At 41.3% G+C, this 23,021-nt stretch overlaps 1 protein-coding gene across 1 annotated transcript in view; it reads right to left on the bottom strand.

The window, feature by feature from the left end:
• SLC30A10 (solute carrier family 30 member 10) overlaps window positions 1-21,812 on the bottom strand; it is a 40,394-nt gene extending 18,582 nt beyond the window's left edge. The window contains exon 1 of the mRNA XM_057728048.1: window positions 21,362-21,812. Coding sequence (XP_057584031.1) covers window positions 21,362-21,812 — 451 coding nt within the window. The remainder of the gene's footprint in view (window positions 1-21,361) is intronic.
• Between the last annotated feature and the right edge of the window lie 1,209 nt (window positions 21,813-23,021).

Genomic DNA, 23,021 nt, shown 5'->3' with positions numbered 1-23,021 from the left:
GTGTGCTCCCAGGACAAGCCCCGGAAGTGTTGAGAATTCAAGCCCATCGCCCTATAAAACATGAAACACCACAATCTTCGCAGGGTGAAATGACCAGCCTCTGGATAATTTTACTTTTGCACTCACTTTAAGAAAACGTGAAAGGCAGAGTAGTGTAGCAGTTAATAACTTGAGCTTTGGCGTCAGACAGCCTAGCTCTGCTACTCACATCCTGTGTGACCTGGGGCAAGTTCCCTACACCTCTCTTTCCTCATCTGTGAACTAAAAATAATAACAGTATCTACCTCATAGGGTTATCTGGTTTCCTAAGATGGCCTCAGTAAGTGTTAACAAAAAAGAACCACCACTTTGATTTTTAAATCCAGGTTTAGGGAAGGGGGAATATTTCCCTTCACCAAAGGAGTCACATAAGGGTTACTTTCAAAGAAAAATATACATTTACGGATTTGTTTGCAACTCAATCTAAGGAGCGGTGAAACTTAATACAGACATAAGATAAGACATGTTAAGCTTTTTAAAGCGTGAAAGTCTGAATGTCTGTGTCCTGCTCCCCCAAATTCCTATGGTGAAATCCTAACTTCCACAGATGATGGTATTAGGAGGTGAGACTTCTGGAAGGTGATTAGGTCATGAGAGTGGAGTTCTCATGAATGGGATTCGTGCTTTTATAAAAGAGATTCCAGAGAGCTCTTGAGCCCCTTCCACCACATGAGGTCACAGTGAAACGGCTCTGGCTATGAACCCAGAAAAGAGCCCTCACCTGACTATACCGACACCCTGATTTCAGACTACCAGCATCCACAAGTGTGCGAAATAAATGTTTGTTGTTTATAAGCCACTCAGCCTGTGGTATTTTGTTATATCAGACCAAACAGACTGAGACAGGAAGTATAGTTTGAATCACAATACTTCGACATATGCAAAGTATAGGAGCCCAAGTTATAGACTCTTGGATACACGGGTGTGAAGAATAACACTGATTTTTATATGGCACCGGGGATGATGGGTTTGGGCCGTTGGATGCATTTGGCAGTAGCGATGCCCTGTGATTCGGGGTCGGCCTGTCTTTGTGAGCAGTGTAGCTCTGGTCTGTGTGCTTCTGACCATCTCCAGATCACAAGGGCACACCCAGATTCTCACTCAGGGGAAACTTGTGTGTGAGGTTTGGAGACAAAGGAGAGGGTAAGTGAGAACAAGCTAATGAAAGGGGATATGGCTATTGGCTGGGGGGGGAGCAGGGGTCAGAGGCAGAACTGGGAATTTAAGAAACACTTATATCATCCAAAATTCCCCATCATTTGCTGATAGCATTTGAGGTGTGACTCCTGCTTTGACTAGGTGAATAGGAGAGAAAAATCATAGAAACATAGAAAAAAACACAGAAAGCAAACTTATGGTTACCAAAGGGGATAGCAGGGGGAGAGGAGAGATAAATTAGGAGTTTGGGATTAACATACACACACTACTATATATAAAACTGATAACAGCCAACAAAGACTAGTGTATAGCACAGGGAACTATCTTGTAATAACCTATAACGGAAAATAATCTGAAAAAGAATATACGTGTATGTATAACTGAATCACTTTGCTGTGTACTTGAGATTAACACAACATTGTAAATTAACCATACTTCAATGTAAATGATTAAATTAAAAAAATCAGCATTTGGATCATCCCCAATTCAAATGGAAGCAAAGAGAACTAGATATGGCAAGAAACTGGGGAATTCCCCTTTGATGTTGATTCTAAACCTAATAATAGTTTAAATATGCTAGTATTACTGTAATTTGATTTGGAACTATACTTTTTGTTTTCTATGTTATTTAAGAAACTAATGAATAAAACAATAATTATTCATTTATGTTTTGGGACAAAAAAATAAAAATAAACCTAACAATAGTTTTGCTTAAGTCCTATATTATTTAATAACTTACAAAAAGCTTTCCACTTGTGTTAATTCCATCAGAAATAATCCACAGAAGCAGCAGATCCCTTCACTGCTGGATTCACCTTAATTTTTTTTACAAATTTATTTATTTATTTATTTATTTTATTGGTTGTTTTGGGTCTTTACTGCTGTACACATGCTTTCTCTAGTTGCGACCAGCAGGGGCTACTCTTCATTGTGGTGCGCTGGCTCCTCATTGCCTGGCTTCTCTTGTTGTGGAGCACAGGCTCTAGGCACATGGGCTCAACAGTTGTGGCTCATGGGCTCTAGAGCGCAGGCTCAATAGTTGTGGCGCAAGGGCTTAGTTGCTCCGTGGCATGTGGAATCTTCCTGGAACAGGGCTTGAACCCAGGTCCCCTGCATTGGCAGGTGGATTCTTAACCACTGCCCCACCTAGGAAACCCCACCTTAATTTTTAGACTATTTGAAAATGAGAAAGGCCATTTGCCCAAGAAGTTGTGGGGATAATTGTATGTTGAGAAGAGGTTAAAATAAAACCTATAAATGAATAACTTTATCTTTAGGGTGTGACAAATGCACTGGCTAAATATTCAGATTTATGTAGTGGAGAAACAGAGGTTTTGGAGCCTCTCAGATCTGGGATCCAATTCTGGCTCCATCAGTAACTAGCAACTGGGCAAGTCTATGTTCTCATCTATAATCTGGAAGTGGAGACATCACTGTTTCGCACATTGGAATGGTGATGGGAATCAAAAAGGGTAGCATAGTGGAGGGCTCTGCATGGTGCCTTTAGTAGATAATCAACAAATAGTGGCTCCTTTCCTTAACTTCTGGCCATCATCATTTCCAGACTTCTTGACTTCTAGTAAGTAGCAATGTAGAATCCCCTTCACAGCTATTTCTATTACCCTAGCTTTTTATAAGATTACCTATTTCCCCCTTGGTTCAAATAATCTAATTAGCTCTTCTCTAAATGTCTAAACAGTGCAGTGTCCCAGCACTCAGTCCCAGGCTGCCCACGCCTCTGTGTCTGTGCTCATCCCATCCTCCAGGACGTGGCTCATGCCATTCCCTCCTCCTGGAGCACTCCCCACCCCAATTACTCCTCCGTGCCAACTCCTCCCCATGCCTTAGGTCTCAAATTCCACTTCTTCTGGGAGCCTTCCCTGACACCCAGCCCTAGGTAGCTGCTTCCCCTCTGTGGCCAGTCATGTCCCCGCCTACCATCACCATGACACCCCTCATACCTGTGGTAATTGGGTGTTAGTGTCCATCTGGGAGGGAGAGGCCATGTCTGCCTCACTGGCTGCCATGTGACCAACGCACAGAGGGCTCCAGGAGGAGGCAGGAATGGCAGGATCCCAGTCCTGCAGAGTGGAGTTTGGGGTGGCAGAGTGGAAGGAGATGAGGCTTTGGGTTGCAAAGGACTGATTATTGAAAGTCTCCTAAGCCAGGTAAAGGATTTGGGACACAATCTTTGGGGAATAGGAAGCCACTGATCAATCAGGGGAGTGAGAGCCATTGGTCAGTCAACAGATCTTTATTGAACATTTGCCATATCCTAGGCACTGGTCTAAGTAAGGATATAGCAGAGAATAAGACAAAGAAGGACCCTGCTCTTGTAGACTGTACATTCTAGAGGGGATAACAGGAAATTAAAAGAATGAATGAACAAAATAAAGAAAGAGAGAAGAAAGGGAAAAGAGAAGGAAGGAAGGAAGGGAGGAAGGAAGGATGGAAGGAAGGAGGCAGGAGGGGGGAAGGGAGGAAGGGAGCTGTCAGGTAGTGATGAAGGCTATTTTGAAAATCAATCATCTACTCCAATGGCTTTCAAACTGTTTCATACTGTAGAAAGGCTATGAAACTACTTTAGATGGAATGGTCATGGAAGGCCTCTACAAAGAGGTGAAGGTTAAACTGAAACCTAAGTGGCAGCAGAAGCCAGTCCTGAGAAGAACTGGGAAAAACATTCCAGGCAGAGCCCACAAGCGCAAAGTCCCTACAGCAGAGAAACGAGCGGGATGTTTCATGGAGTAAAAGGTGGCTGGGATGGCTAGAACTTAGTAAGCAAGGGTAGAGGGGTAAGACCTGAAATCAGAGAGGCGTGAGGAAAGCGAGGTGTTTCTTGGAGCCATGTCTCTATCAAAAAAGGGAAACATGAAAGAAAAGAAAGCCATGCATTTCAAAAATGTTTCTTAAGCCTGACCTGCTTTTACTCTTTTGTATTAGCTGCCTGATCTCTGGAGGAATTTGAGCCAATGCCTGGCTAAACTTTTTTTTTTTAAGTAGACTTTATTTTTTGAACGTTTTAGGTTCATAGAAAAATCGATCACAAAGTTCCGAGTTCCCATATAACCTGCTCGCATACACATCCCCCATTATCAACATCGAGCACCCGAGTGGTATATTAGTTGTAACTGATAAAACTGCATTGACAGACCATTGTAACCCAGAATCCATAGTTTACATTGGGGCTCACTCTTGGTCTTGTATGTTCTATGGATTTGGACAAATGTGTAGTGACATGTATCCACCATTAAAGTATCTCCCAGACTAGATTCACTGCCCTAAGAATCCCATATGCATCACCTATTCAGCCCTCCCACCTCCCTAACCCCTGGCATCCAGTCATCTTTTTCCTGTCTCCATACATTTGCCTTACCCAGAATGCCATATAGATGGAATCATATAGATGGCTATACTTTTAAAAACGTGAGTAACCAAAGCACTCAGAACAAACTAAATTCTTTTCTGCATATGAAATTATGTGAAACATCATAAACAAGTGTCTGCAGCTCATCCTGCCCTGCAGATAGTGCCTCCCATTTTCAGAGAAGCCACATAACCAAATGAGCTGGGACATGGGAGGCATGATGGCAGCTAACACTTCATGGGTGCCCTTCAGACATGTTCACATGTCTTTTCTTTCTTTTTTTATTTTTAGAACTTTTATTGAGATATAATTGACATACAATAAAGTGTATATATTTAAAGTGTACAATTTGATATTTTTTTCTTATTAGTAATGTATATATGGCAATCCCAATCTCCCAGTTCATCCCACCCCAACCCACCCCCCACGTCTTTTCTGACATTATCCTGAGAAAACTGAGGTTAGAAAAGTCAATAACTTATTCAAGCTTTTGCAGCTAGGAAGAGTTAAATGATATTATGATCTTCAGAAATGAGCAGACTTGACTTTAAATACTGACTCTGCCACCAAGTGTGTCATGTGGACAATTGCAAGAGTTTCTTTCATGAAAAAAAAAAATCTCAAATGTTGATCCTCTGGAGTTCATCACATAATATTATTATATCATTTTTCTGGAAGGTTCTCATATGATTACCTCATTCTGTCTACCTGCTTTATGCTATTTCATAGTAGAGATGCATGTAGTTTATTTAAGCAACCCTCATATCCACTGATGGATATTTAGTTTTCTTTTTTATCCATTTGTATTTCATCACCATTGTGGTCATTATGGTGATTGTTTATGTAAATTCTCTGTAGTAAAAATTCCTGTGCATTGTTCGTTGCTCATTTTTTGAAGTGTAAATTCCTCGAAATACTAAGTCAAAAAGTATGGGCATTTAAAATTGTTTATAGCTACTGCCAAATGCTACCCAAAAATATTGTACAAATTTATACTTCTGTCAAAAATGCATGAGATTATCTTCATTTTAATTTCTGATCGTTTGTTGCTAGCATATAAAAATGTAATTGATTATTTTATATTAACCTTCTATCCTCTGATCTTGCAAAATTCACTTATTAGTTCTTATAGTTGTTTCATAAATTTCCCGATATTTTCTAGGTAGACAATCATATCATCTGCCAATGAAGACAATTTTATTTTTTCCTTTTATTAAAAAAAATGTATGAGATTTCCATTTCCCCCAGGCTTCTAACATTACCAGTGCATAAGTTCTGTAAAACATTTTGGTGGGGACAATTTCACTTCAGTAATTTTTTCTGATGGTAGTCTCATCAGTGTCTGAAGAATTTACATTCTATTCTGTGCATAGAATTCTGAAAGTGATTTAGCTTTAGTTTTATATTTCAATTGGGTTAATGATTACTAACAGTCTTTTCATACTACGGCTTTTGAATTTCTGAACTCAACTTCATTCATATTTTGGTTGACCATATTTCATTTAGTGGTTTTTTTCAAGTGTTCTTGGGATGGATTCATATATATATAGTCTTCATGTTGCCATTTATAAATGAACAAACCTTAGATGGACTTAAAATTCTTAGGTTCATGGTTTACTTTATCTCTCAGGACTATGTAGACATTGATTCCCTGTATCTTGGGATTGCATGTTATCGTAAAGAACTCTGAATCCAGCCTGACATCTGCTCCTTGTAGATGAGTTTGTTTTCTGTTTGGATGCCTGTGGGATTCTTTCTTTTGCCTGATATTCAGAAACTTTTCCAGAGTGTATGCATTGATTGTTCCATATCAGTTTTCCATTTTGATTTGCAGATTTTCTTATCTTCTTTTAGAATATTTCAGAATAAATTCTTCTATTCTATCTTTGAATATTTTTCCTGATTCATTTGTCTGCTTCCTACCTCAGGAAACACCTGGTATGTGCATGAAATACCTCTATTGTTTGTTGTTCATATCTATTATCTCCCTTCTAATTGCTTTAAATTCCTTGGTCAATTTCTGAAGCCTGTCTTACATCATCTATTGCTTTCCATAGTGCTTATTCTATGTCACACTGCTTCCAAAACGGGTTTTCATTTCTGCAATGTCTTGTCATCTTCCATTTTTTCCCCTGAGTTATGACAGTTCATGTTCATTGTTTTAGCTGAAAACTCCTTCTGTCAGCTGGGTTGATTATTATTCTTCCATATTTTTCATCGGCCTTTCTGCTGGTTCCTTTCTCACTTTTTCTCTGTAGTGTATCTGCGTAGTTCCCACATTGGGTCTTTGTTATTTATTAAGCACCTCTGAGTGGGGCACTTAGCTCCAAGTCTGTTGATAGTGTGGGAGGGGGTGGGAGAGGGATCAAGACACAGGTATCTGGTGACTTCAAGCTGGACATGTCTCAGAATTTCCTTACCAAATATGTTTCTTCCCATCAAGGTGAGTAGGTCACTGACAGATGGTCTACAGGGTGGAGCTGTCCAGCTCACGGTTTTTGGTTTGTGTTAAGGAGACCCTCTATTCCCCACAAGGGCACCCCCACAGGAGTAACGTTCCTGCACTCTTCCTGTCACTTGCCCACCTTTTCCCAGAGGCAAGATAACTGCCCGGGTTAGTAAGCGTGGGAGAAAGAGTGGCACACACTCAGATAACATCTTCTGGCCTTTTTCAGATTTGCCTTCCAACAGAGACCTGCAATCCTGGACATGAGGGAAACTAACTGGGGCAGGATCTGTCCCGTGGAGGGAGGTCTGGGACTGGGTGGGGGAGTTTAATTCTGGGATGAACTATTAAAAAGCTTTTTGCTGCTACACACCTAAGCCATATCCTGTAATATGTCATATCTATAACAAAGTTGATATTTTGTTCAACTGTCATTTGTCTCTTGATGCATCTATCAGTTGCTTCCAAATCCAGGAAAGTAAGAAAAGGGTATTATTAATTAGTTCCTAAAGCCCTCACATATTGGTGAGTTGGCAGGAACCTTGAGAAGGATAAAGGTGAGAATCTAGAGGCCAAAGTAACACATGGAGATTGAGGCTTCTTGTGCATGAGGCCAGGGCAGGCACTGTTAGTTTTGGTTTTTTTTTTTGGATCTTTTTTTTTTTTGCTGTGAGCAGGCTTTCTTTTTAATTGCGGTGAGTGGGGGCTACTCTTCGTTGAGGTGCGTGGGCTCCTCATTGCCGTGGCTTCTCTTGTTGCGGAGTACAGGCTCTAGGCACGCGGGCTTCAGTAGTTGCAGCACGTGGGCTCAATAGTTGTGGCTCACGGGCTCTAAAGCGCAGGCTCAATAGTTGTGGCACATGGGCTTAGTTGCTCTGCGGCACGTGGGATCTTCCTGGAGCAGGGATCGAACACATGTCCCCTGCATTGGCAGGCGAATTCTCAACCACTGCGCCACCTAGGAAGCCCAGCACTGTTAGTTTTAAGGCTGCAGTAAGTATGAGCCAGGCAGGATTTTGACCTCAGCAAATCAGAGCAGCTTATTGCCTACAGAAGAATGGCTGTTGTTATAGATGCAGAGATGTTCTAATTGGTCTTCGCAAGCATGAGTTTTTGACTGTTTTTACTATATGCTTCAGTCTTACTGTGCAAAGAAAGTGGGAGAGAGAGTAGTTTGCTCTCAGAAACAACAGGGAAATTGCACCAGAGGAAGAGAGACTTTTCTTCAGGCTAGACAGATGCAAAGAGGAAAAGGAGATGCATATCTATCTAAATATATGCAAAGGGGGGGATTAGATTAGATCAGACTGGGAACTGGGAACCAAAGGTTTCTTTCAGAGACTGGAAGGCAAGATTTCAGATGGCTGACTGGCATCTAGGAATGCACATCACCACCCCCCAGAGGGAACCAGATGCAGAGAGCTATTAAAAGTTAACCTCTTAGAACAGACCTAGGATTGCCAAGGGGTGGAGGGGAGGGAGGGATTGGGAGTTTGGGGTTAGCAGATACAAACTATTATATACAAGATGGATAAACAACAAGGTCCTACTGTAGACCACAGGGAACTATGTTCAATATCCTGTGATAAACCATAATGGAAAAGAATATGAAAAAGAATGTATATACACATATAACTGAATAACTTTGCTGTACAGTAGAAATTAACACAATATTGTAAATCAACTATACTTCAATAAAATAAATTTTTAAAAAATTAAAAATAAAGAGTCAATAATTTTAAAAAGTCATCCTCTTAAAGCTGTTGTACTGTCTGAAATAAAAGCAGCTGGGGAATCCAGCAATTTCCCTACGTCTTTCCCATCGTCATATGTTGCGGATGTGGAGGGCAGGCCGTTTCTCTGTTTCTTTAGTTCACAGATCTTCAGATGGATGGGAGGATACTTAAGGGGCCGCACCTGAGGGGCCTCATTTGCCCTGGACCTGAGTAGGATGACAAGATCCTGAACCTGAAGCTGATGCCCAATGGGATGAGACTGTAGGGGCTTGGGGAGCAGTGGATGCTTCTGTATGTGGAAGTGATATCAACTGTAGCTGGAGGGCAGACTGTGCAGAGTGTTTTTTCCAAAGATGGCCACAACCACATCTCCTATTCCACAGGGAGACTTCGACGCTTCCACCCAGAAGTGGGCCTGAGGACTTGACACTCCTTCCACCTTGTCACTTGCTTGTAACCCATAGAGTCTGAGGTCGGGCCAGAAAAGGCATTGAAGCGTCTACCTTACTGGATGGAACACTCATATTTGAAACCGGAGCCACCATGGACACCATCGTGAGGCCACGCTGTGTAAGGAAACCAAGCCACATGGCGAGGGCATGTGTAGGTGGTCCAGCAGCGGTCCTAGACGTGGAGACCTCCCAGCCCAGGAGCCAGACACACGGGGATGCAGCCTCCTACCGTCCCTTCGCTACCGTCAGCCTCTGAATCTTCCCAGCTGAGGCCTCAGACATCATGGAGCAGACAAGCTGTTTCCACGGTGTCCTTTCCCAGTTCTGCCCAGAGAATCCTGAGTATCATCAGGGGCTTGTTGTTTTATGTCACTATTTGTGGTGGTTTGTTACATAGGAACAGGAACAGGGAACCACCATGTAAAGAGTGGCAGAGCTATAATATACCAAAGCTTCTATACAATTTGGAGCTATTTGAGAGGAAAACCTAGGAAGATTAGCATAGAATATGTAAGGTATTATTAGGTGTGCTTCAAAGCAAAACAGTTATCACGGACGTGGGGTTTGCCTGTGTCCTGCAGGACGGGTCGAGAACAGACAGAGCTAGGACACCCAGGACAGGGAAGAGGAGGAGACACACTGAAGGGGATCAAGGCAAGAACACCACAGTGTGAGTCCAGGCCTGGCTTAGACTTTTGGTTTATTTGGAAAATGCTTTTCAAGTGAGACGACCCAATTCAGAGAGGTGAGAGCTTACGAGGTGTGTTTGGACAACAGCGGCTTCTGGCACACCCGTAAACACTGACTGCACGTCTCTCACTGTGATAAAAAAAAAATCTATGTAGGAAAAATAAAGGTCTGACCCAGAAAACGAGGACCAAGTAAAAGGAAAAAAGCCCAACAAAAACACCAGCCTTGCGTGGGGTAGAGGAGGAAAGGGAACGACTTAAGAACTTGATTACGCCATGAAACCATGAACAACTCAACCGAGCCTTCCTGAGAGAAGAACACAAGAGGAAGGAAAACACTAGAAGCCCTGGCTACACTTGGGAAGACTCAGCAGGATGACGAGGCCCGCAACAGTCAAAGGCTGTGGGAAGACAGTCTCTGGAAATTCAGGGAGCAGGAGCGCGAGCTGCAGGACAAGCTTCCAACATTAAGAAGAGCCTCCGCTCAGCAGTCCAATGAGGCTGACCCTCAAGCTGAAACAAACATGGGAGCGAGGGAGAAGCTTCCTCAGGACGCAGGAGTCACTGGAGCCAGAGGTGGTGGCAGCGAACCCTGAGGCACAGGATTGAGAGAAGCCCACGCACAGGAGAACATGTGTAGACAGAGCAGAAATAGGAGCTCAAGATGGAAATGGAATTCAGGAGGTTGATTTCTTGCATCCTTCCTTCCTTCTTTCCCGCCCTCCTTCCTCCTCTCTCTCTCTCTCATACACACACACACACACACACACACACACATACACACACTGACTAGGAAGGAAAAGTGCCACAAATAAAATCTGGAGCCTAAGATGTTATTGCCGCAAATTTCTAAACTCTGCAAGAACTCGGGGAATATTTTATTTTATTTTTTTTTTCAGGGAATATTTTAAATGCCGCTCCCTGAAAAAGGACGCAGTGTGCCTACTACATACAAAAACCTCGGTATCATAATTAACCTCCTGTTGTGAGGTCTCTGCCAGTGGAGCCAAGCCCACTGACACAGACCAGCCCACATCTTAGAGATGAAGAAACCAAGAAGACTGCATCTGTCAGTCGCCCCTTCGTCTGACAACCTTGAGTCTCTGCTATGATCCTTGTACGTGGTAACGAGGGCCTGACTTGTTAAGTGCTGAGTTCTGGGAACATAAATTTACCTATATTAAGTGCTCTAGCTCTGGGATAATATTCTGTGGTTCTGTCAAACTTTTTGAACTCTTCAAAAAGTGTGGCAGGAAATTAAGAAAATACTCAGAGGCCAAAAATGAAGTGAAAGCCCAAATCCAGAAGGGTGAGTTGAAGCCAGAATCTGACTTAAGGACATCTGTCCAACAAAGACAAAAGCTCTACCCTTGGATTTTAATAGCCATGTGATCAGGTACGGCATAAGAGACAAAACTCAGATCCATGCAAGATGAGATCAGAGATTCCCCTTAAAAAGTTAAATCCTTTGGTGAAAGATTGAATCAAAACAAAACAAATGATAAAATAAACACAAACGCACTGCCTCAAAGGAGACAGCATGAAAACTTGCATGCTTCAGCCTTGGTTTTGGGTGGAGAGAAAAATATCCCCTAATGGGAAGTTGGAACTGTACTGTGGCCTTCATGTGGGAATGCAGTCTAAATTCTCACTATAATAATAATAATAATAATAAAAATTCTCAAGCAAAGAAATTTTTTAAGTGCTCACGAGCTGTTAATGGCTTCAGGGATCCAATGAAAAGAAATGCAAATCTTCCACGGAAAAATGTACTTACGATCTATTCCTCAAAGAAAGTTCCATTGACCATGAGTTAATACAAAAATCATGAAACACACAAAACATGAAGAAGCAAACCACTTTGAGAGAGGCAGCAAAAATAATAAACAGCAGAATCAGACATCCGAAAGTTGCAGATGTTGAGAATATCAGATACAGAATATAAACTGAGTATATTTAATACACTGGAATAAAGGAAGGTAAAGAGAGTAGAAGCAAAGATCAAGTCACTATAAATGAAAAATACGTCAGTTGAAATTGAAAACTCAGTACAAGGCACCCCGACTCCTCCTATCCAGGGTGTTATCAGCGAAGGCCTAGTGGGGAGCCTGAACTCCCAGTCCTGCCCAGCAGTGATGAAGCACCCCTCTTTCTCAGGGGGTCAACAGATGCCAAGCGGGAAACCTGTATTTCCACTCCCATCTTATAATAACAAGCAGCACCGCCCCCGTCCCCCCCAGCACATCAGAGAAGCCCCGATCAAACAGAAAATTTAAATAAGGTCCACGATCTCATAATACCCCAAGTGTCCAGGATTCATTTGAAAATCCTTCATCATACCAAGAACCAGGGAAGTCTCAACTTGAGTGAGAAAAGGCACAAGAGCTGAGATGACACAGATGTTAGAGCTCTCTGACAAGAACCTTAAAGTAGCCATCATAAAGATACTTCCACAGGCAGTTATGAACACAATGGAAAGAAATCAAAAAACAGGAAGTCTCAGCAAAGAAATAGAAGATATAAAGAAGAATCCAATGGAAATTTTAAAACGGAAAAATACAATAACCAAAATTTTAAACTTCAATGAGGAATTCCCTGGCAGTCCAGTGGTTAGGACTCCACTCTCTCACCGCCGAGGGCCTGGGTTCGATCCCTGGTCAGGGAACTAAAATCCCACAAGCCCCGCAGCGTGACCCCAGAAAACCCCCCAAAACAAACAAAAAAACGAACAAGAAAACCTCCATGAATAGGCTCAACAGCGGAGTGGAGAAGACAGAGAAAACAATCAGTGAACTTGAAGATAGAATAACAGAACGTTCACTATTTGAGCAACAGAGAGAATACAGAGGGGAAAATGAACAGGAGCTTCCAGGTTGTTGAACACTTCAGGATGCTGGGAGGGCAGTGCACACAGAGAGGGCACAGGAGCTCTGCACCCCTTAAATGTAAATGGTCTAAACGTACCAATTAAAAGGCATTGGGACTTCCCTGGTGGTGCAGTGGTTAAGAGTTTGCCTTCCAACGCGGGAGGGTGTGGGTTCGATCCTTGGTCGGGGAGCTAAGACCCCACGTGCCTTGCGGCCAAAAAACCAAAACATAAAAAAATAAAAAATAAAAACATAAAAGGCATAAGATTGGCAGTGTGACTGAAAAAACACACCCGACTACCTTCATACCATGGAATAGTCAGCAATAACAAGAAACCAACTACTGATACACAGAACAACTGGGATGGATCTTAAGGGTACTCTACTGAAATAGAAAAAAGCCAGTTTCAAAGGTCACATATGTATGATTCCGTTTGTATAGTACTCTTGAAATTAGAAGATTATAAAGATGGAAAGATTAGTGGTTCTGAGGGCATAGAGATGGGGAGAGAGGATATGGAATGATGGTTATGACTATAAAAGGCTAGCACAGGCGACAGCTTTGTGGTGATGTAATAGCTCTGTATCTTGATTTTGGTGGTGGTTACACAAATCTGCACATGTGGCAAAATGCCATAGAACTATCTACACATATTGCGTCAATGTCAGTTTCTGAATAAGTGCAGGTACACCTAAAGAACTACCGAGACTACCTAGAACACAACACGGAACAACAGAAGGTGGAAAATATGAAAAAGAGGCTACAAAACATGGAGGATAGAGTGAGGAGATCTAATATTATCTAATTAGTGTTGCAGAAGGAGAAGTGGGGGAGAGGCAAAACTAGAAGAGATCATATCTGATAATCTTCCGGAATTTATAAAAACTGTAAATGCTCAGATTTGGGAAACACTGACAAGTCTCAGGTGGGATAGATAAAAAGAAATTCACATTTGGAAATATTTTTGCAAAACTGAAGAACACCAAAGACAAAGAGATCTTTAAAAGGTGGTGAACTTTTCCAGCTTTGGATGTCCTGAAGGAATGACATCTATTCCAGGTGATGACAATTCAGTCTAAAACTGCTGAAGGGACCATGACTCTACCAGGCCTGAGATTAAACTCCAACAGATTGCCCAGCGTGGGGAGGATCTGAAGTTTAATGGTTTTTGTTTGGACTTGCCTTTGATCTGGCCTTTAAATTAATAATCAGGGGCTTTGACTCCTTTGCATAGAAATTCATAAGGTGAAATATATTTAATTTTGAATTTTAATTTTCCCTTATAATTTGATAATAAGAGGTTATTCATGTTGTTTAAATTGGGGGCATCTTTATGTTACTGACATTGAATTATTACACTATCTTAATGCTGTATTTCATGTCACTACATAATCTCTAATGAGCAATACTGAACATCTGTGGGGCCTCAGAGTTCAATTAACTAACAGACTTACTGTTCTAATCCATTTTAGTCACTGGGGAGATGGGTTTCAAAATTGCCAAACCCTGGACCCAAGGAGAATACCCAGAGGAAACAGTGGTTGTTGTAGGGGGTACAGGCCTTGTGAATACTGACAGCAATACTATCCTGATGACTGTGTATCTAGCCCTTCAAGGGGAGCCCCAAGTGAAGAGCACAGAAAGCTGGAGAGTATCGGGAGGAGATCGTTCTTCTAGTCTTGTGTTTCCACGAGGGGACTGCCACGTAGGCTCTTACTGACTTCTTCATTCCCTCTCCAACCTCCATGTGAGAAGTCACTCCTGGGGTGGGAAGGTCTTCTCTCATTGGTGGTTTGTCTTTTTGTTTTTGTTTTGTTTGTTTGTTTGTTGGCTGCATTAGGTCATCGTTGCTGCACGCAGGCTTTCTCTAGTTGTGGCAGGCGGGGGTTATTCTTTGTTGCGGTGCGCAGGCTTTTCATTGCTTCAGCATCTCGTTGCGGAGCACGGGATCTAGGTGCGTGGGCCTCAGTAGTTGTGGCACACAGGCTTAGGTGCTCTGTGGCATGTGGGATCTTCCCGGACCAGGGATCAAACCTGTGTCCCCTGCTTTGGCAGGTGGATTCTCAACCACTGCACCAGCAGAGAAGTCCCTCACCGGTGGGTTTAATGTAAGGAAGAGAAGACTGGCCAGCCCCTCCTGGACTTTACCCTTTGAACTACCTGCCCTTGGAATGTCCATTCTATCTGTTCCTGGGCCCACCTCTATGCCTCCCATTGTTGAGCTTGGCGCCGAAGGAGATGGGTATGTTTACTGCTGAGATAAGTATTAGGAAGCCTATCGGGACATCCAAGGTCCATCTTCCAATTCAGCTTTTATCAAAAACAGAGCTACAATTTTTATCACCATCTGACTATCTTTGATCCTTTAGTTCTCAGTTAGTTCTGGACTCATGAGCGGACATTATCTATTGGCACCATAAAGTCCCAGCAATGTCATCAATCGATTCTGGTCAGGAGTTATAGAGCTGGTTGCTGGCTCCCCTCTTTTCTCTCCTGCAAAATCTCAAAGTGGTTTCTTCAGGTTAGGAATTCGACAGAAAACAGGTGGTCTCTCCAGACAGTTCCTCCTTCTCGGCTGCTCTCCTCTAAGGAGCCAACCTCTAGTTCTCACTGGCCTGAGTCAAGGATCATTTCTTTCTATTGTGTACTGGGCTGATACAATGTTAGAGCTGTCACCGCAGATAAAGAACAAGAGCACAGATACAGTTCATCAAAAACTACTTCCTTCAATATTCCCTCAAGACACCTTCTCAGACATAGACAATAAATATCAAGACACAGATTTTGGAAGATTCTTCTCAGAAAAAGGAGTCTCTAGATATCATTGCCTCATAAAAATGATGACAAAACTAGTGTATGTCATAATCATTAGAGGCAGATATATACAATGTTTCATATAAATCACAATGACTATTGTCTCCACAAAACAGCAAGAAGGAGGCAAAAAATAACATACATATTCTTTATATCTTGTAAGCATCTGACCAAAAGAAAAAAATAATAACAAGCTTACTTCCACCCCACTTTCCTGGAAAATTAAGGCTCTCAGTAAGGAAAATAGGAATATCTAACTAGACAGAACTTCAGGAGAATGTTTAAAAGGCATATCATCTCATGGCAGAAAAGAGGTGTGGAAATACAAAATCTTGATTCTAACATCAATTTTGGGTTAACTATAAAACACTTCGTGTCTTGGTTTCTCGACTTGTAACTGGTAAATATGGGACTTGGAAATACGAGCTACTTTTGCATCATTTTAATGAGTGACATGTTCACATGTTAATACCATTACAACAGTTTAAAATATATAGTCTTTAACAGTTGAAAAATACAAGTAATGCCCTTCTACAAAGTGCTATCTTGAGCGCCAAAGATGAGGAATGTAACATTTACGAGAGCCCTTTGAAAAATAATGTATCGTGAAGGTATTACTAATCAAAAGAAAAGCATAGAGATGCTTTAAAATAGGTGCAATGAAACCTGAGATGAGGTTCAAAACAGTTAAGTGTCTTCTCCAGGGTCAGACCCAGTGACTGAGGGAAGAAGCTCCAAGAACGTGTATTTTCCAATCATGGGTCCATGATCCTGCTGGTTCACCCCACTAAACATGCTACTAACCTGTCATCAGGCAGACATGTGTTTGTGAGGTTCTCCAGGAACGGGGGTAGATCTATCCATACAGATCGTACGTATGACTAACAGCAAACCATTGTGAGTGCTGGCCGGGATGAAGTCAGCTGCCAGCCCGTGGATGTGGAGGGGGCAAGGGCTTGTCCACAGAGGGCTCTTACTTCTATTTCCTCTATTCTTGTCCCTTCAGCCCTTGGACAGTCACTACCCACCACCACCACCACCAAGTGCCATATTGAGCAGTTTACACACGCTATATGCTTTCATCCTCACGGCATCCTTAGGAGATAGATAATTACCCACTTTACAGATGAAGAAACTGAGGTTTAATAAATTGAAAACTTTTGGGAGGTCATTCAGCTACTGGAATTAGGATTCAGTTTATGGTGTATTAATCTGCACTTTTGACATGCCATTTTGTGATTATTTCCAAATAAGTTTTCACTGTCCATGATTTTTTTTTTCTTTCTTTGGTCAAGCAGAGTAGGTTTTATCATTAAAGGCCTAGATGCAACCTTCTAATTCTTTATCCTGTACCACTAGCTCACTGCATGACTGTCGTCTTGATTCTCAGTTTCTATTTTCTTATCTGAAATAATAAAAACGGCAAGTATTCTTTCCCGTTACTTATTTCACAAAACATGTAATTCTCCAAATGTGTGTGATATGCGGCTGTGATTATCCTCCCTAGACTTCCACAGCACCTGACAACTCACAGATGTCAAGAAACACTTGATTTTCATTACGAGTTAACTCAGGTGTTGGAATGGCCTCTGCATATTGGAAGAATATGGCTGAGAACAAGGAGCTGGTCTCTCTCCTTTTTTTTTTTTTCTTTCTTCAGTTGCATGTGATTTCAGCACCTATTTTTCAGCCTTCCTTTAATTTTTCTTACTCATTCCCTATAACTGACCCAGAACCCAGTCCCTGGGCAGCAAGAGAGGAGGCGGGGACGCACGCTGGCATGAACACGCAGAAAGACACGTCAGAGCACCTGCTCTGGGACAGATGCTGTGATCTGTGATAGGTGTATGTGTACTTACCACTGGGCGCTCCTGTGGGAGGGAACTGTTCAAAACGCTTGGAAAACAATGGTGAGTGTCAGATATGAACAAACGGCAAAATAACAGCTTCTGAGAATTAAGCATCATGCTTCCTAAAATTAGTTAATAATTATTGCAAACGCTCAATCATTCCAATCCGGCCTCTGAAGTAGAAAGACAACGCAGGGAACCAATATCCAGAAAACCTTCCTCCCCTTTCCAGTTTGAAAAGCCACCTTCACTTGTGTAGTTTCTGATCTCTGACTTACTCCGTGATACTTGCTGCTGGGAGAGAGGCAGCAAATTCCCCCTTGCGTCTCCCAAAGCCTCGGAGCCCTGCCTACTTTGCTTGTCTCTGGATAAAATATGCTCTAAAAGGAAAGCGATTTGCTTTCAGTGTCTCCTGGGCTGTCCATGTAAAATGTTCCCATCAGGCTATAGCACTGAATCTTAACAAGAAGCTCATGAGAGCAGCCAGCCAGCAGCCTGTTAAAAGCCTCCCCAGCAACAAACCTTGCTGATTACTGGGCTGGCACTGCCTCTAGCAGGTTGGCTGGGGAAATATAATGCCAGAAAGGTGGTGAGAGAGAGAGAGGAAGAGAGGGAGAGAGAGGGAAAGAAAGCAGTTTGGAGATCAAAACAAAATTAATGTCAATAAATTCACAGGAAAGATATTTTGTTAAAAAAATGTTTAAATAATAAACCAGATATTATCTCAGATCTAAGTGTGTCCTTTGTAAATTGTGTAAACGGCAAGCCTATTCTAGACAGAGATGCACTAAATTACCTTCAGTCTAAAATAAAAGCCAATGTAAAGCAAAGTTTTTGTTCAAATACAAGTCAAGGGCAAAGAGAGTTCTCTTCGTTAAATTTTAAAGAAAACTCAAGCCTGAAAAATAATCAGAAAGAAAATGCAAACATAAAAGATAATGTGAAAGTCAAGGAAAATCTAACAAAGTAAACAAGGAGTAGGAAAAAAATGCAAACAAAGTAAATTTCGTTGGTAAGATGAAAGCAGAGAAAGAAGGTAGTGGGTGTTCCGTATCTCCTAGTATCTGAATCAACATGTTGTTTTCACCCCTCTCCCTTTTCCCCAGACACATTTATAACACTCTTCCCCCGAATACACTCACACATATAGCCATCCAAATTTTGGACTTTAAACCTATTTTGCTTGCTTTTTTCTTTCATGCTTGCAATTTTTACTGTTTTCATTTTGCTTTTTACTTTAGCCAAATCTGCTCCACCGCCACTTTTTCCTGTTGGGGATGGACTCCCACTGGCTAGATATTGATCTAAAGCCTCTAGACTCCCTGTCTCAGCTAAATCTTCCAGACATTATTTTCTCCCAGGTGTTTTTTTAAATTTATGATTCCCTCTGTTTGATTCTTCAGTGTATTTTACTCCATGAATCCCGGAGAGGTTTAAAGTCTTAACAGGATATACAGTCTGTTTTGTTAATATTTAAAATAGTGTTCTTATTTTTTACTTTTCTATCACCTCAGGCATAAAATACAACTGTTCCAATTCCTACACCAGACAGATAAAGCAAAACAAGTATAAGAGCCACAGAACTGGGAGAGACTGAAGGCTTGCTAAGTAAAAAATTCTGGCCACAGATTCCGCCAAAAAACGTGACGGATTACTTGATTCTGACCACTAAACCAGGAGGCACCACAGTTCTTTAGTTTATAGGTACTTCAAAACACTTAGAATTAGATATTTAGAAAATCTTCATCCTAAATTTGGGTTGAATCTTTTGAAATCAAGAATCATTTTTCTTCATATTTTATATGTCCTGGTATAAATCAATATGTATGAATTAATCACATTTTTTCTTGGACTAGGAGACAATTGGATTAATGTCGGTTTATGAGATTTATCCAAGCCAAATATTTACTCTTTACTTGAAGCTTATTTAGGTGATGGGGAAGGATATCAAAATGTATGTTTTAGTGAAAGTGATAAATGCATAACTTGAGACATAAATGCTAAGAAGTTAAGTAGATATCCTAAAATTACTTGAATTACTCTACCGCATCAAATGCGTCAAAAGAAGATAGTCTGGAATTAAGACAGTAGAAATGCATATGATCAGGGTGAAATATTTGTCTTTAAGCCTCTTGTTATCTGAACGTGAACATAAACATTGAAAGCACCGCTTCCCAAACAAGAGCTGAACTAAGATTTACCTGAAAATAATTCAATTTATAAAAATAGAACCATCGTGGTCTACCAATTTTTGTGTTGGTCAAAGAGTCAAACTCTTTGCCTAAATTGCCTTTGTTATATGCAGGTAAATATCATATGTCAAGAGTAAAGACAAAATTAGAACTAAAAACACAAGGTAAGTTTAGTAATGGTGACATGCCCATTGCCGATACTAACCATTGGTTTGATCAGCTTCCTTGACTTAAATTTATACTTAGTAATAAATCTTTTGTCCTTATATCAGATATGTGAATTTTATGATCTGGAATCTTAAGCAGTAATTTTTATATGATGACTGATATAAATAAGGCATAAGATCCCAGGTTAACTAATTACTGTCTTTTACAAAAGATGAGACCCTGATTCATTAAATCAAATATACAGACTCTAGTTTCTTTTCTGCTTCCTTTTATACTTAACACATACTATAGGTGTTCTCATAACATACATTCTACCAATAGGAAAATTTAGACTGAGATAGAATAAACGTCTGCTCCCAACTGAGAAAGCTTACAATGGCAGGAAAGACAGGAGAAATACAATAAAAAGTGCAAACTCTTACTCTGAGGTCCCCGGGCTGAGTTATATGATGCCCTGACTAGGGAGAGAAAGGTTTTCAGCATCAAATAAGAAAAATCTTGAAATCTCTTAAAATCCAGATGAACAATGAGAATTCAGTGATACTGGATGATCATATAATTCAAAGGCTTGTATTGTGATTTATTTATAAAACAATAGTTAGTCTATACCAAGTGCCTATTAAATACTAAACATTAGAATCCCACTGACTCCACAGTACAGGTGGGCAAACAGCCAGGTGAAGTAATTTGACAGCTGTCCTGTAGGAAAACCATGATTTGGACCTTGTCTGTTCACCCTATAGGACTCCATAAAAAGCACTGGAAATTGCTCTTCTGCAAGAAGCTTTTAACATATATTTTTAAAATTCCTTCTGTGGCACTAAAGAAACATGGTTCCATCTAATAATTTATCTTTTGGATTTATTATCATTTTTTTATTTATTGTTCTCATCCAAGATTTAACTCAGTCTTTTGACGGATGACCCAATGAGTTTGGTACCCACTCCTAGATCCCTCCTAAAGATTCACATGTAAATAGCTTCCCTTTTTCTCAAACAGGACAGATGTCTACAATAAATAAACACAAATGTTTCCATTCAAAAAAAAAGTAGGTAGGTTTACTAGATCATCTTCTTTATTTTTTTTCTTTCTCTCTTTTACATCACGTTCCTTGAATATATTCCTAAGAGTTTATCTGCCTAACCAATTGTTCGCTCCTTTGCTCCATGTGAGCTGGTTATGTAGCCCAGTAATTTTTGAACATATTTTTAGGGGACATTAAAATATTATTTTCAAATTCGAACATAGCCATGTCACATCTGGGTAAACAAAAGTGAGTCACTCCTTAAAGCAGACTGCTTTCAACAGCACATCCACTTTCTTTGAAAGTGCTCCCTCTACGGCCACAGTTTAGTGCCTTCATCCCCTCTCTACCTGTCTGCACAGTTTTTCATTCCCTGTGACTAAAAAAGACCCCCACGTAGCCAGCTGCCACCCATTTCATGAGGAACTTTGGGCTGGAAGCAACTCTTTGGAAAAAGACCTTTAATAAAGTCCAGGGGACTAGAGGTCCATCAGGGGCCCCCTAAGATAGCACCTGGCAGGACTCTGACCAAACTACAACATCTGAGGAGCCGTTTACCTGTTTCAGCGTCTTCCTGGGGCCCTGGTGCAGTGCAGTAACAGCAGTCCAAGAAGATGACATAGTTAAGAACATTGAAGAGCAGCCCGATGACTCCAGCGCTGAGAACCAGCAGCGGCGCCTCTGTCTTCTGGGGATCAATATACCTTTTGACAGCTTCCACCAGGATGCTGAACATCAGGGCCACAGCAAAAATGGAGTTGCCAAATGCCCCCACGACATCTGCCCGAAGAAAGCCAAACGTGCTCTTCCGGTGCCGTTTTATACTGCTGGCCCTTACGCCAAAGAGACCGATGATCATGGAAACTAAGTGGGAAAGGACGGCAAAAGCATCGGAGGCCAACGAGAGGGAGTTGCCTATGTGGGAGATCACCAGCTCCATCACGAAAAGGAGGACACTCACGATGCACATGAGGATTAAGCGGAAGCTTCTCCCCGAGTACCGTCCCATGGCGCTCTGCTCTCTGCGGTCCCTCTCCCTTTCCTGGGAAGGCTGAGCTCTTAGGGGAGCAGCTACAGATGTATGATTACAGCTCCTGGATAACTCTCCCCTTCAGCCTTTCAGCTCCTGTCATATTTGAAAATCACCTTTTACAGGCTGCTATAAAGCCATAAAACAGTGTAAAGGGCAATTAAGCAAGAGATGTCACGTGAGCGGGGACTTATGGAAATCGAAGACATTGACTTCCAGATACGAACTTGAGGGGTTTCTTTCGGTTATTGGTTTGTGTGTATCATTACAGAAGTCAAGGGCCTCTGCATCTGAATCGTGCAGAAACTCACATGTGGCTGTGGCCGTCTCAGTTTCCACACTCTTATGTTTGCAATAACTACTCTGGTATTTGACATAAACAGTCATATCTTGTCGACCTGGTGTTTAAGTGGTTTTGAATTCTGTTTATTGCATGGAACAGGGAATATTCTAGGGGTCACTAATCCAGAGATTAGAGCTACAGTAAATGCAAGCCAAAGAAGAAGCTAGGGTGATTTTTTTTCTACTGCTTTGCCCACTGATCTGGAATTTTAAAAAGCACCCTATTTCCAAACATTCTCCATAAATGAGACAAGAAAAACATGCCTTGTGTTCAGGAAAGATATAATACCTTTAAACTAGAGGCGCTAAAGATAACCCCAGTTAGATTCAGGAAGAAAGCCAAATTCTAATTACTTGATTTAACTACTGCAAGGAAATTTTTTGTTTTTAATCTTATCATCTGTCGCTTAGAACCCTTAAAGATTTACCAGTTCCCAAATATCTAAAACAGTAGCGGCCTCTGTTGTTTTGAGTAGACTGCCTAGAGTCAATCCTTTAAAAAAATATAGACTGAAATTACTATACCCAATCTTTTCTGAATTTGAAGTCTGACTATGATGGTTATTTTTATATGTCAATTTCACTGGGCTTCCAGATGCCCAGACATTTGGTCAAACATTATTGTGTGTTTCTGCGAGGGTGTTTTGGATGAGATTAACATTTGAGTCAATAGACTGAGTAAAACAGATTGCCGTCCTTAATGTCGGTGGGCCTCATCCCATCAGTTGAAGTCTCAGACAGAACAAGCTGGCTGAACCTCCTGCAAGTAAGGGGGGATTCCTCCTACTGACTGTCTTCAAGCTGGAACATTGGCTTTTCCTCAGCTTCAGGCTCAGACTCAAAGAT

Source organism: Hippopotamus amphibius, chromosome 3, assembly GCF_030028045.1.
Source record: "Hippopotamus amphibius kiboko isolate mHipAmp2 chromosome 3, mHipAmp2.hap2, whole genome shotgun sequence".
Taxonomy (NCBI): domain Eukaryota; kingdom Metazoa; phylum Chordata; class Mammalia; order Artiodactyla; family Hippopotamidae; genus Hippopotamus; species Hippopotamus amphibius.
Note: the sequence above shows the minus strand (reverse complement) of the source record. Positions and strands in the feature narration are given on the sequence as shown.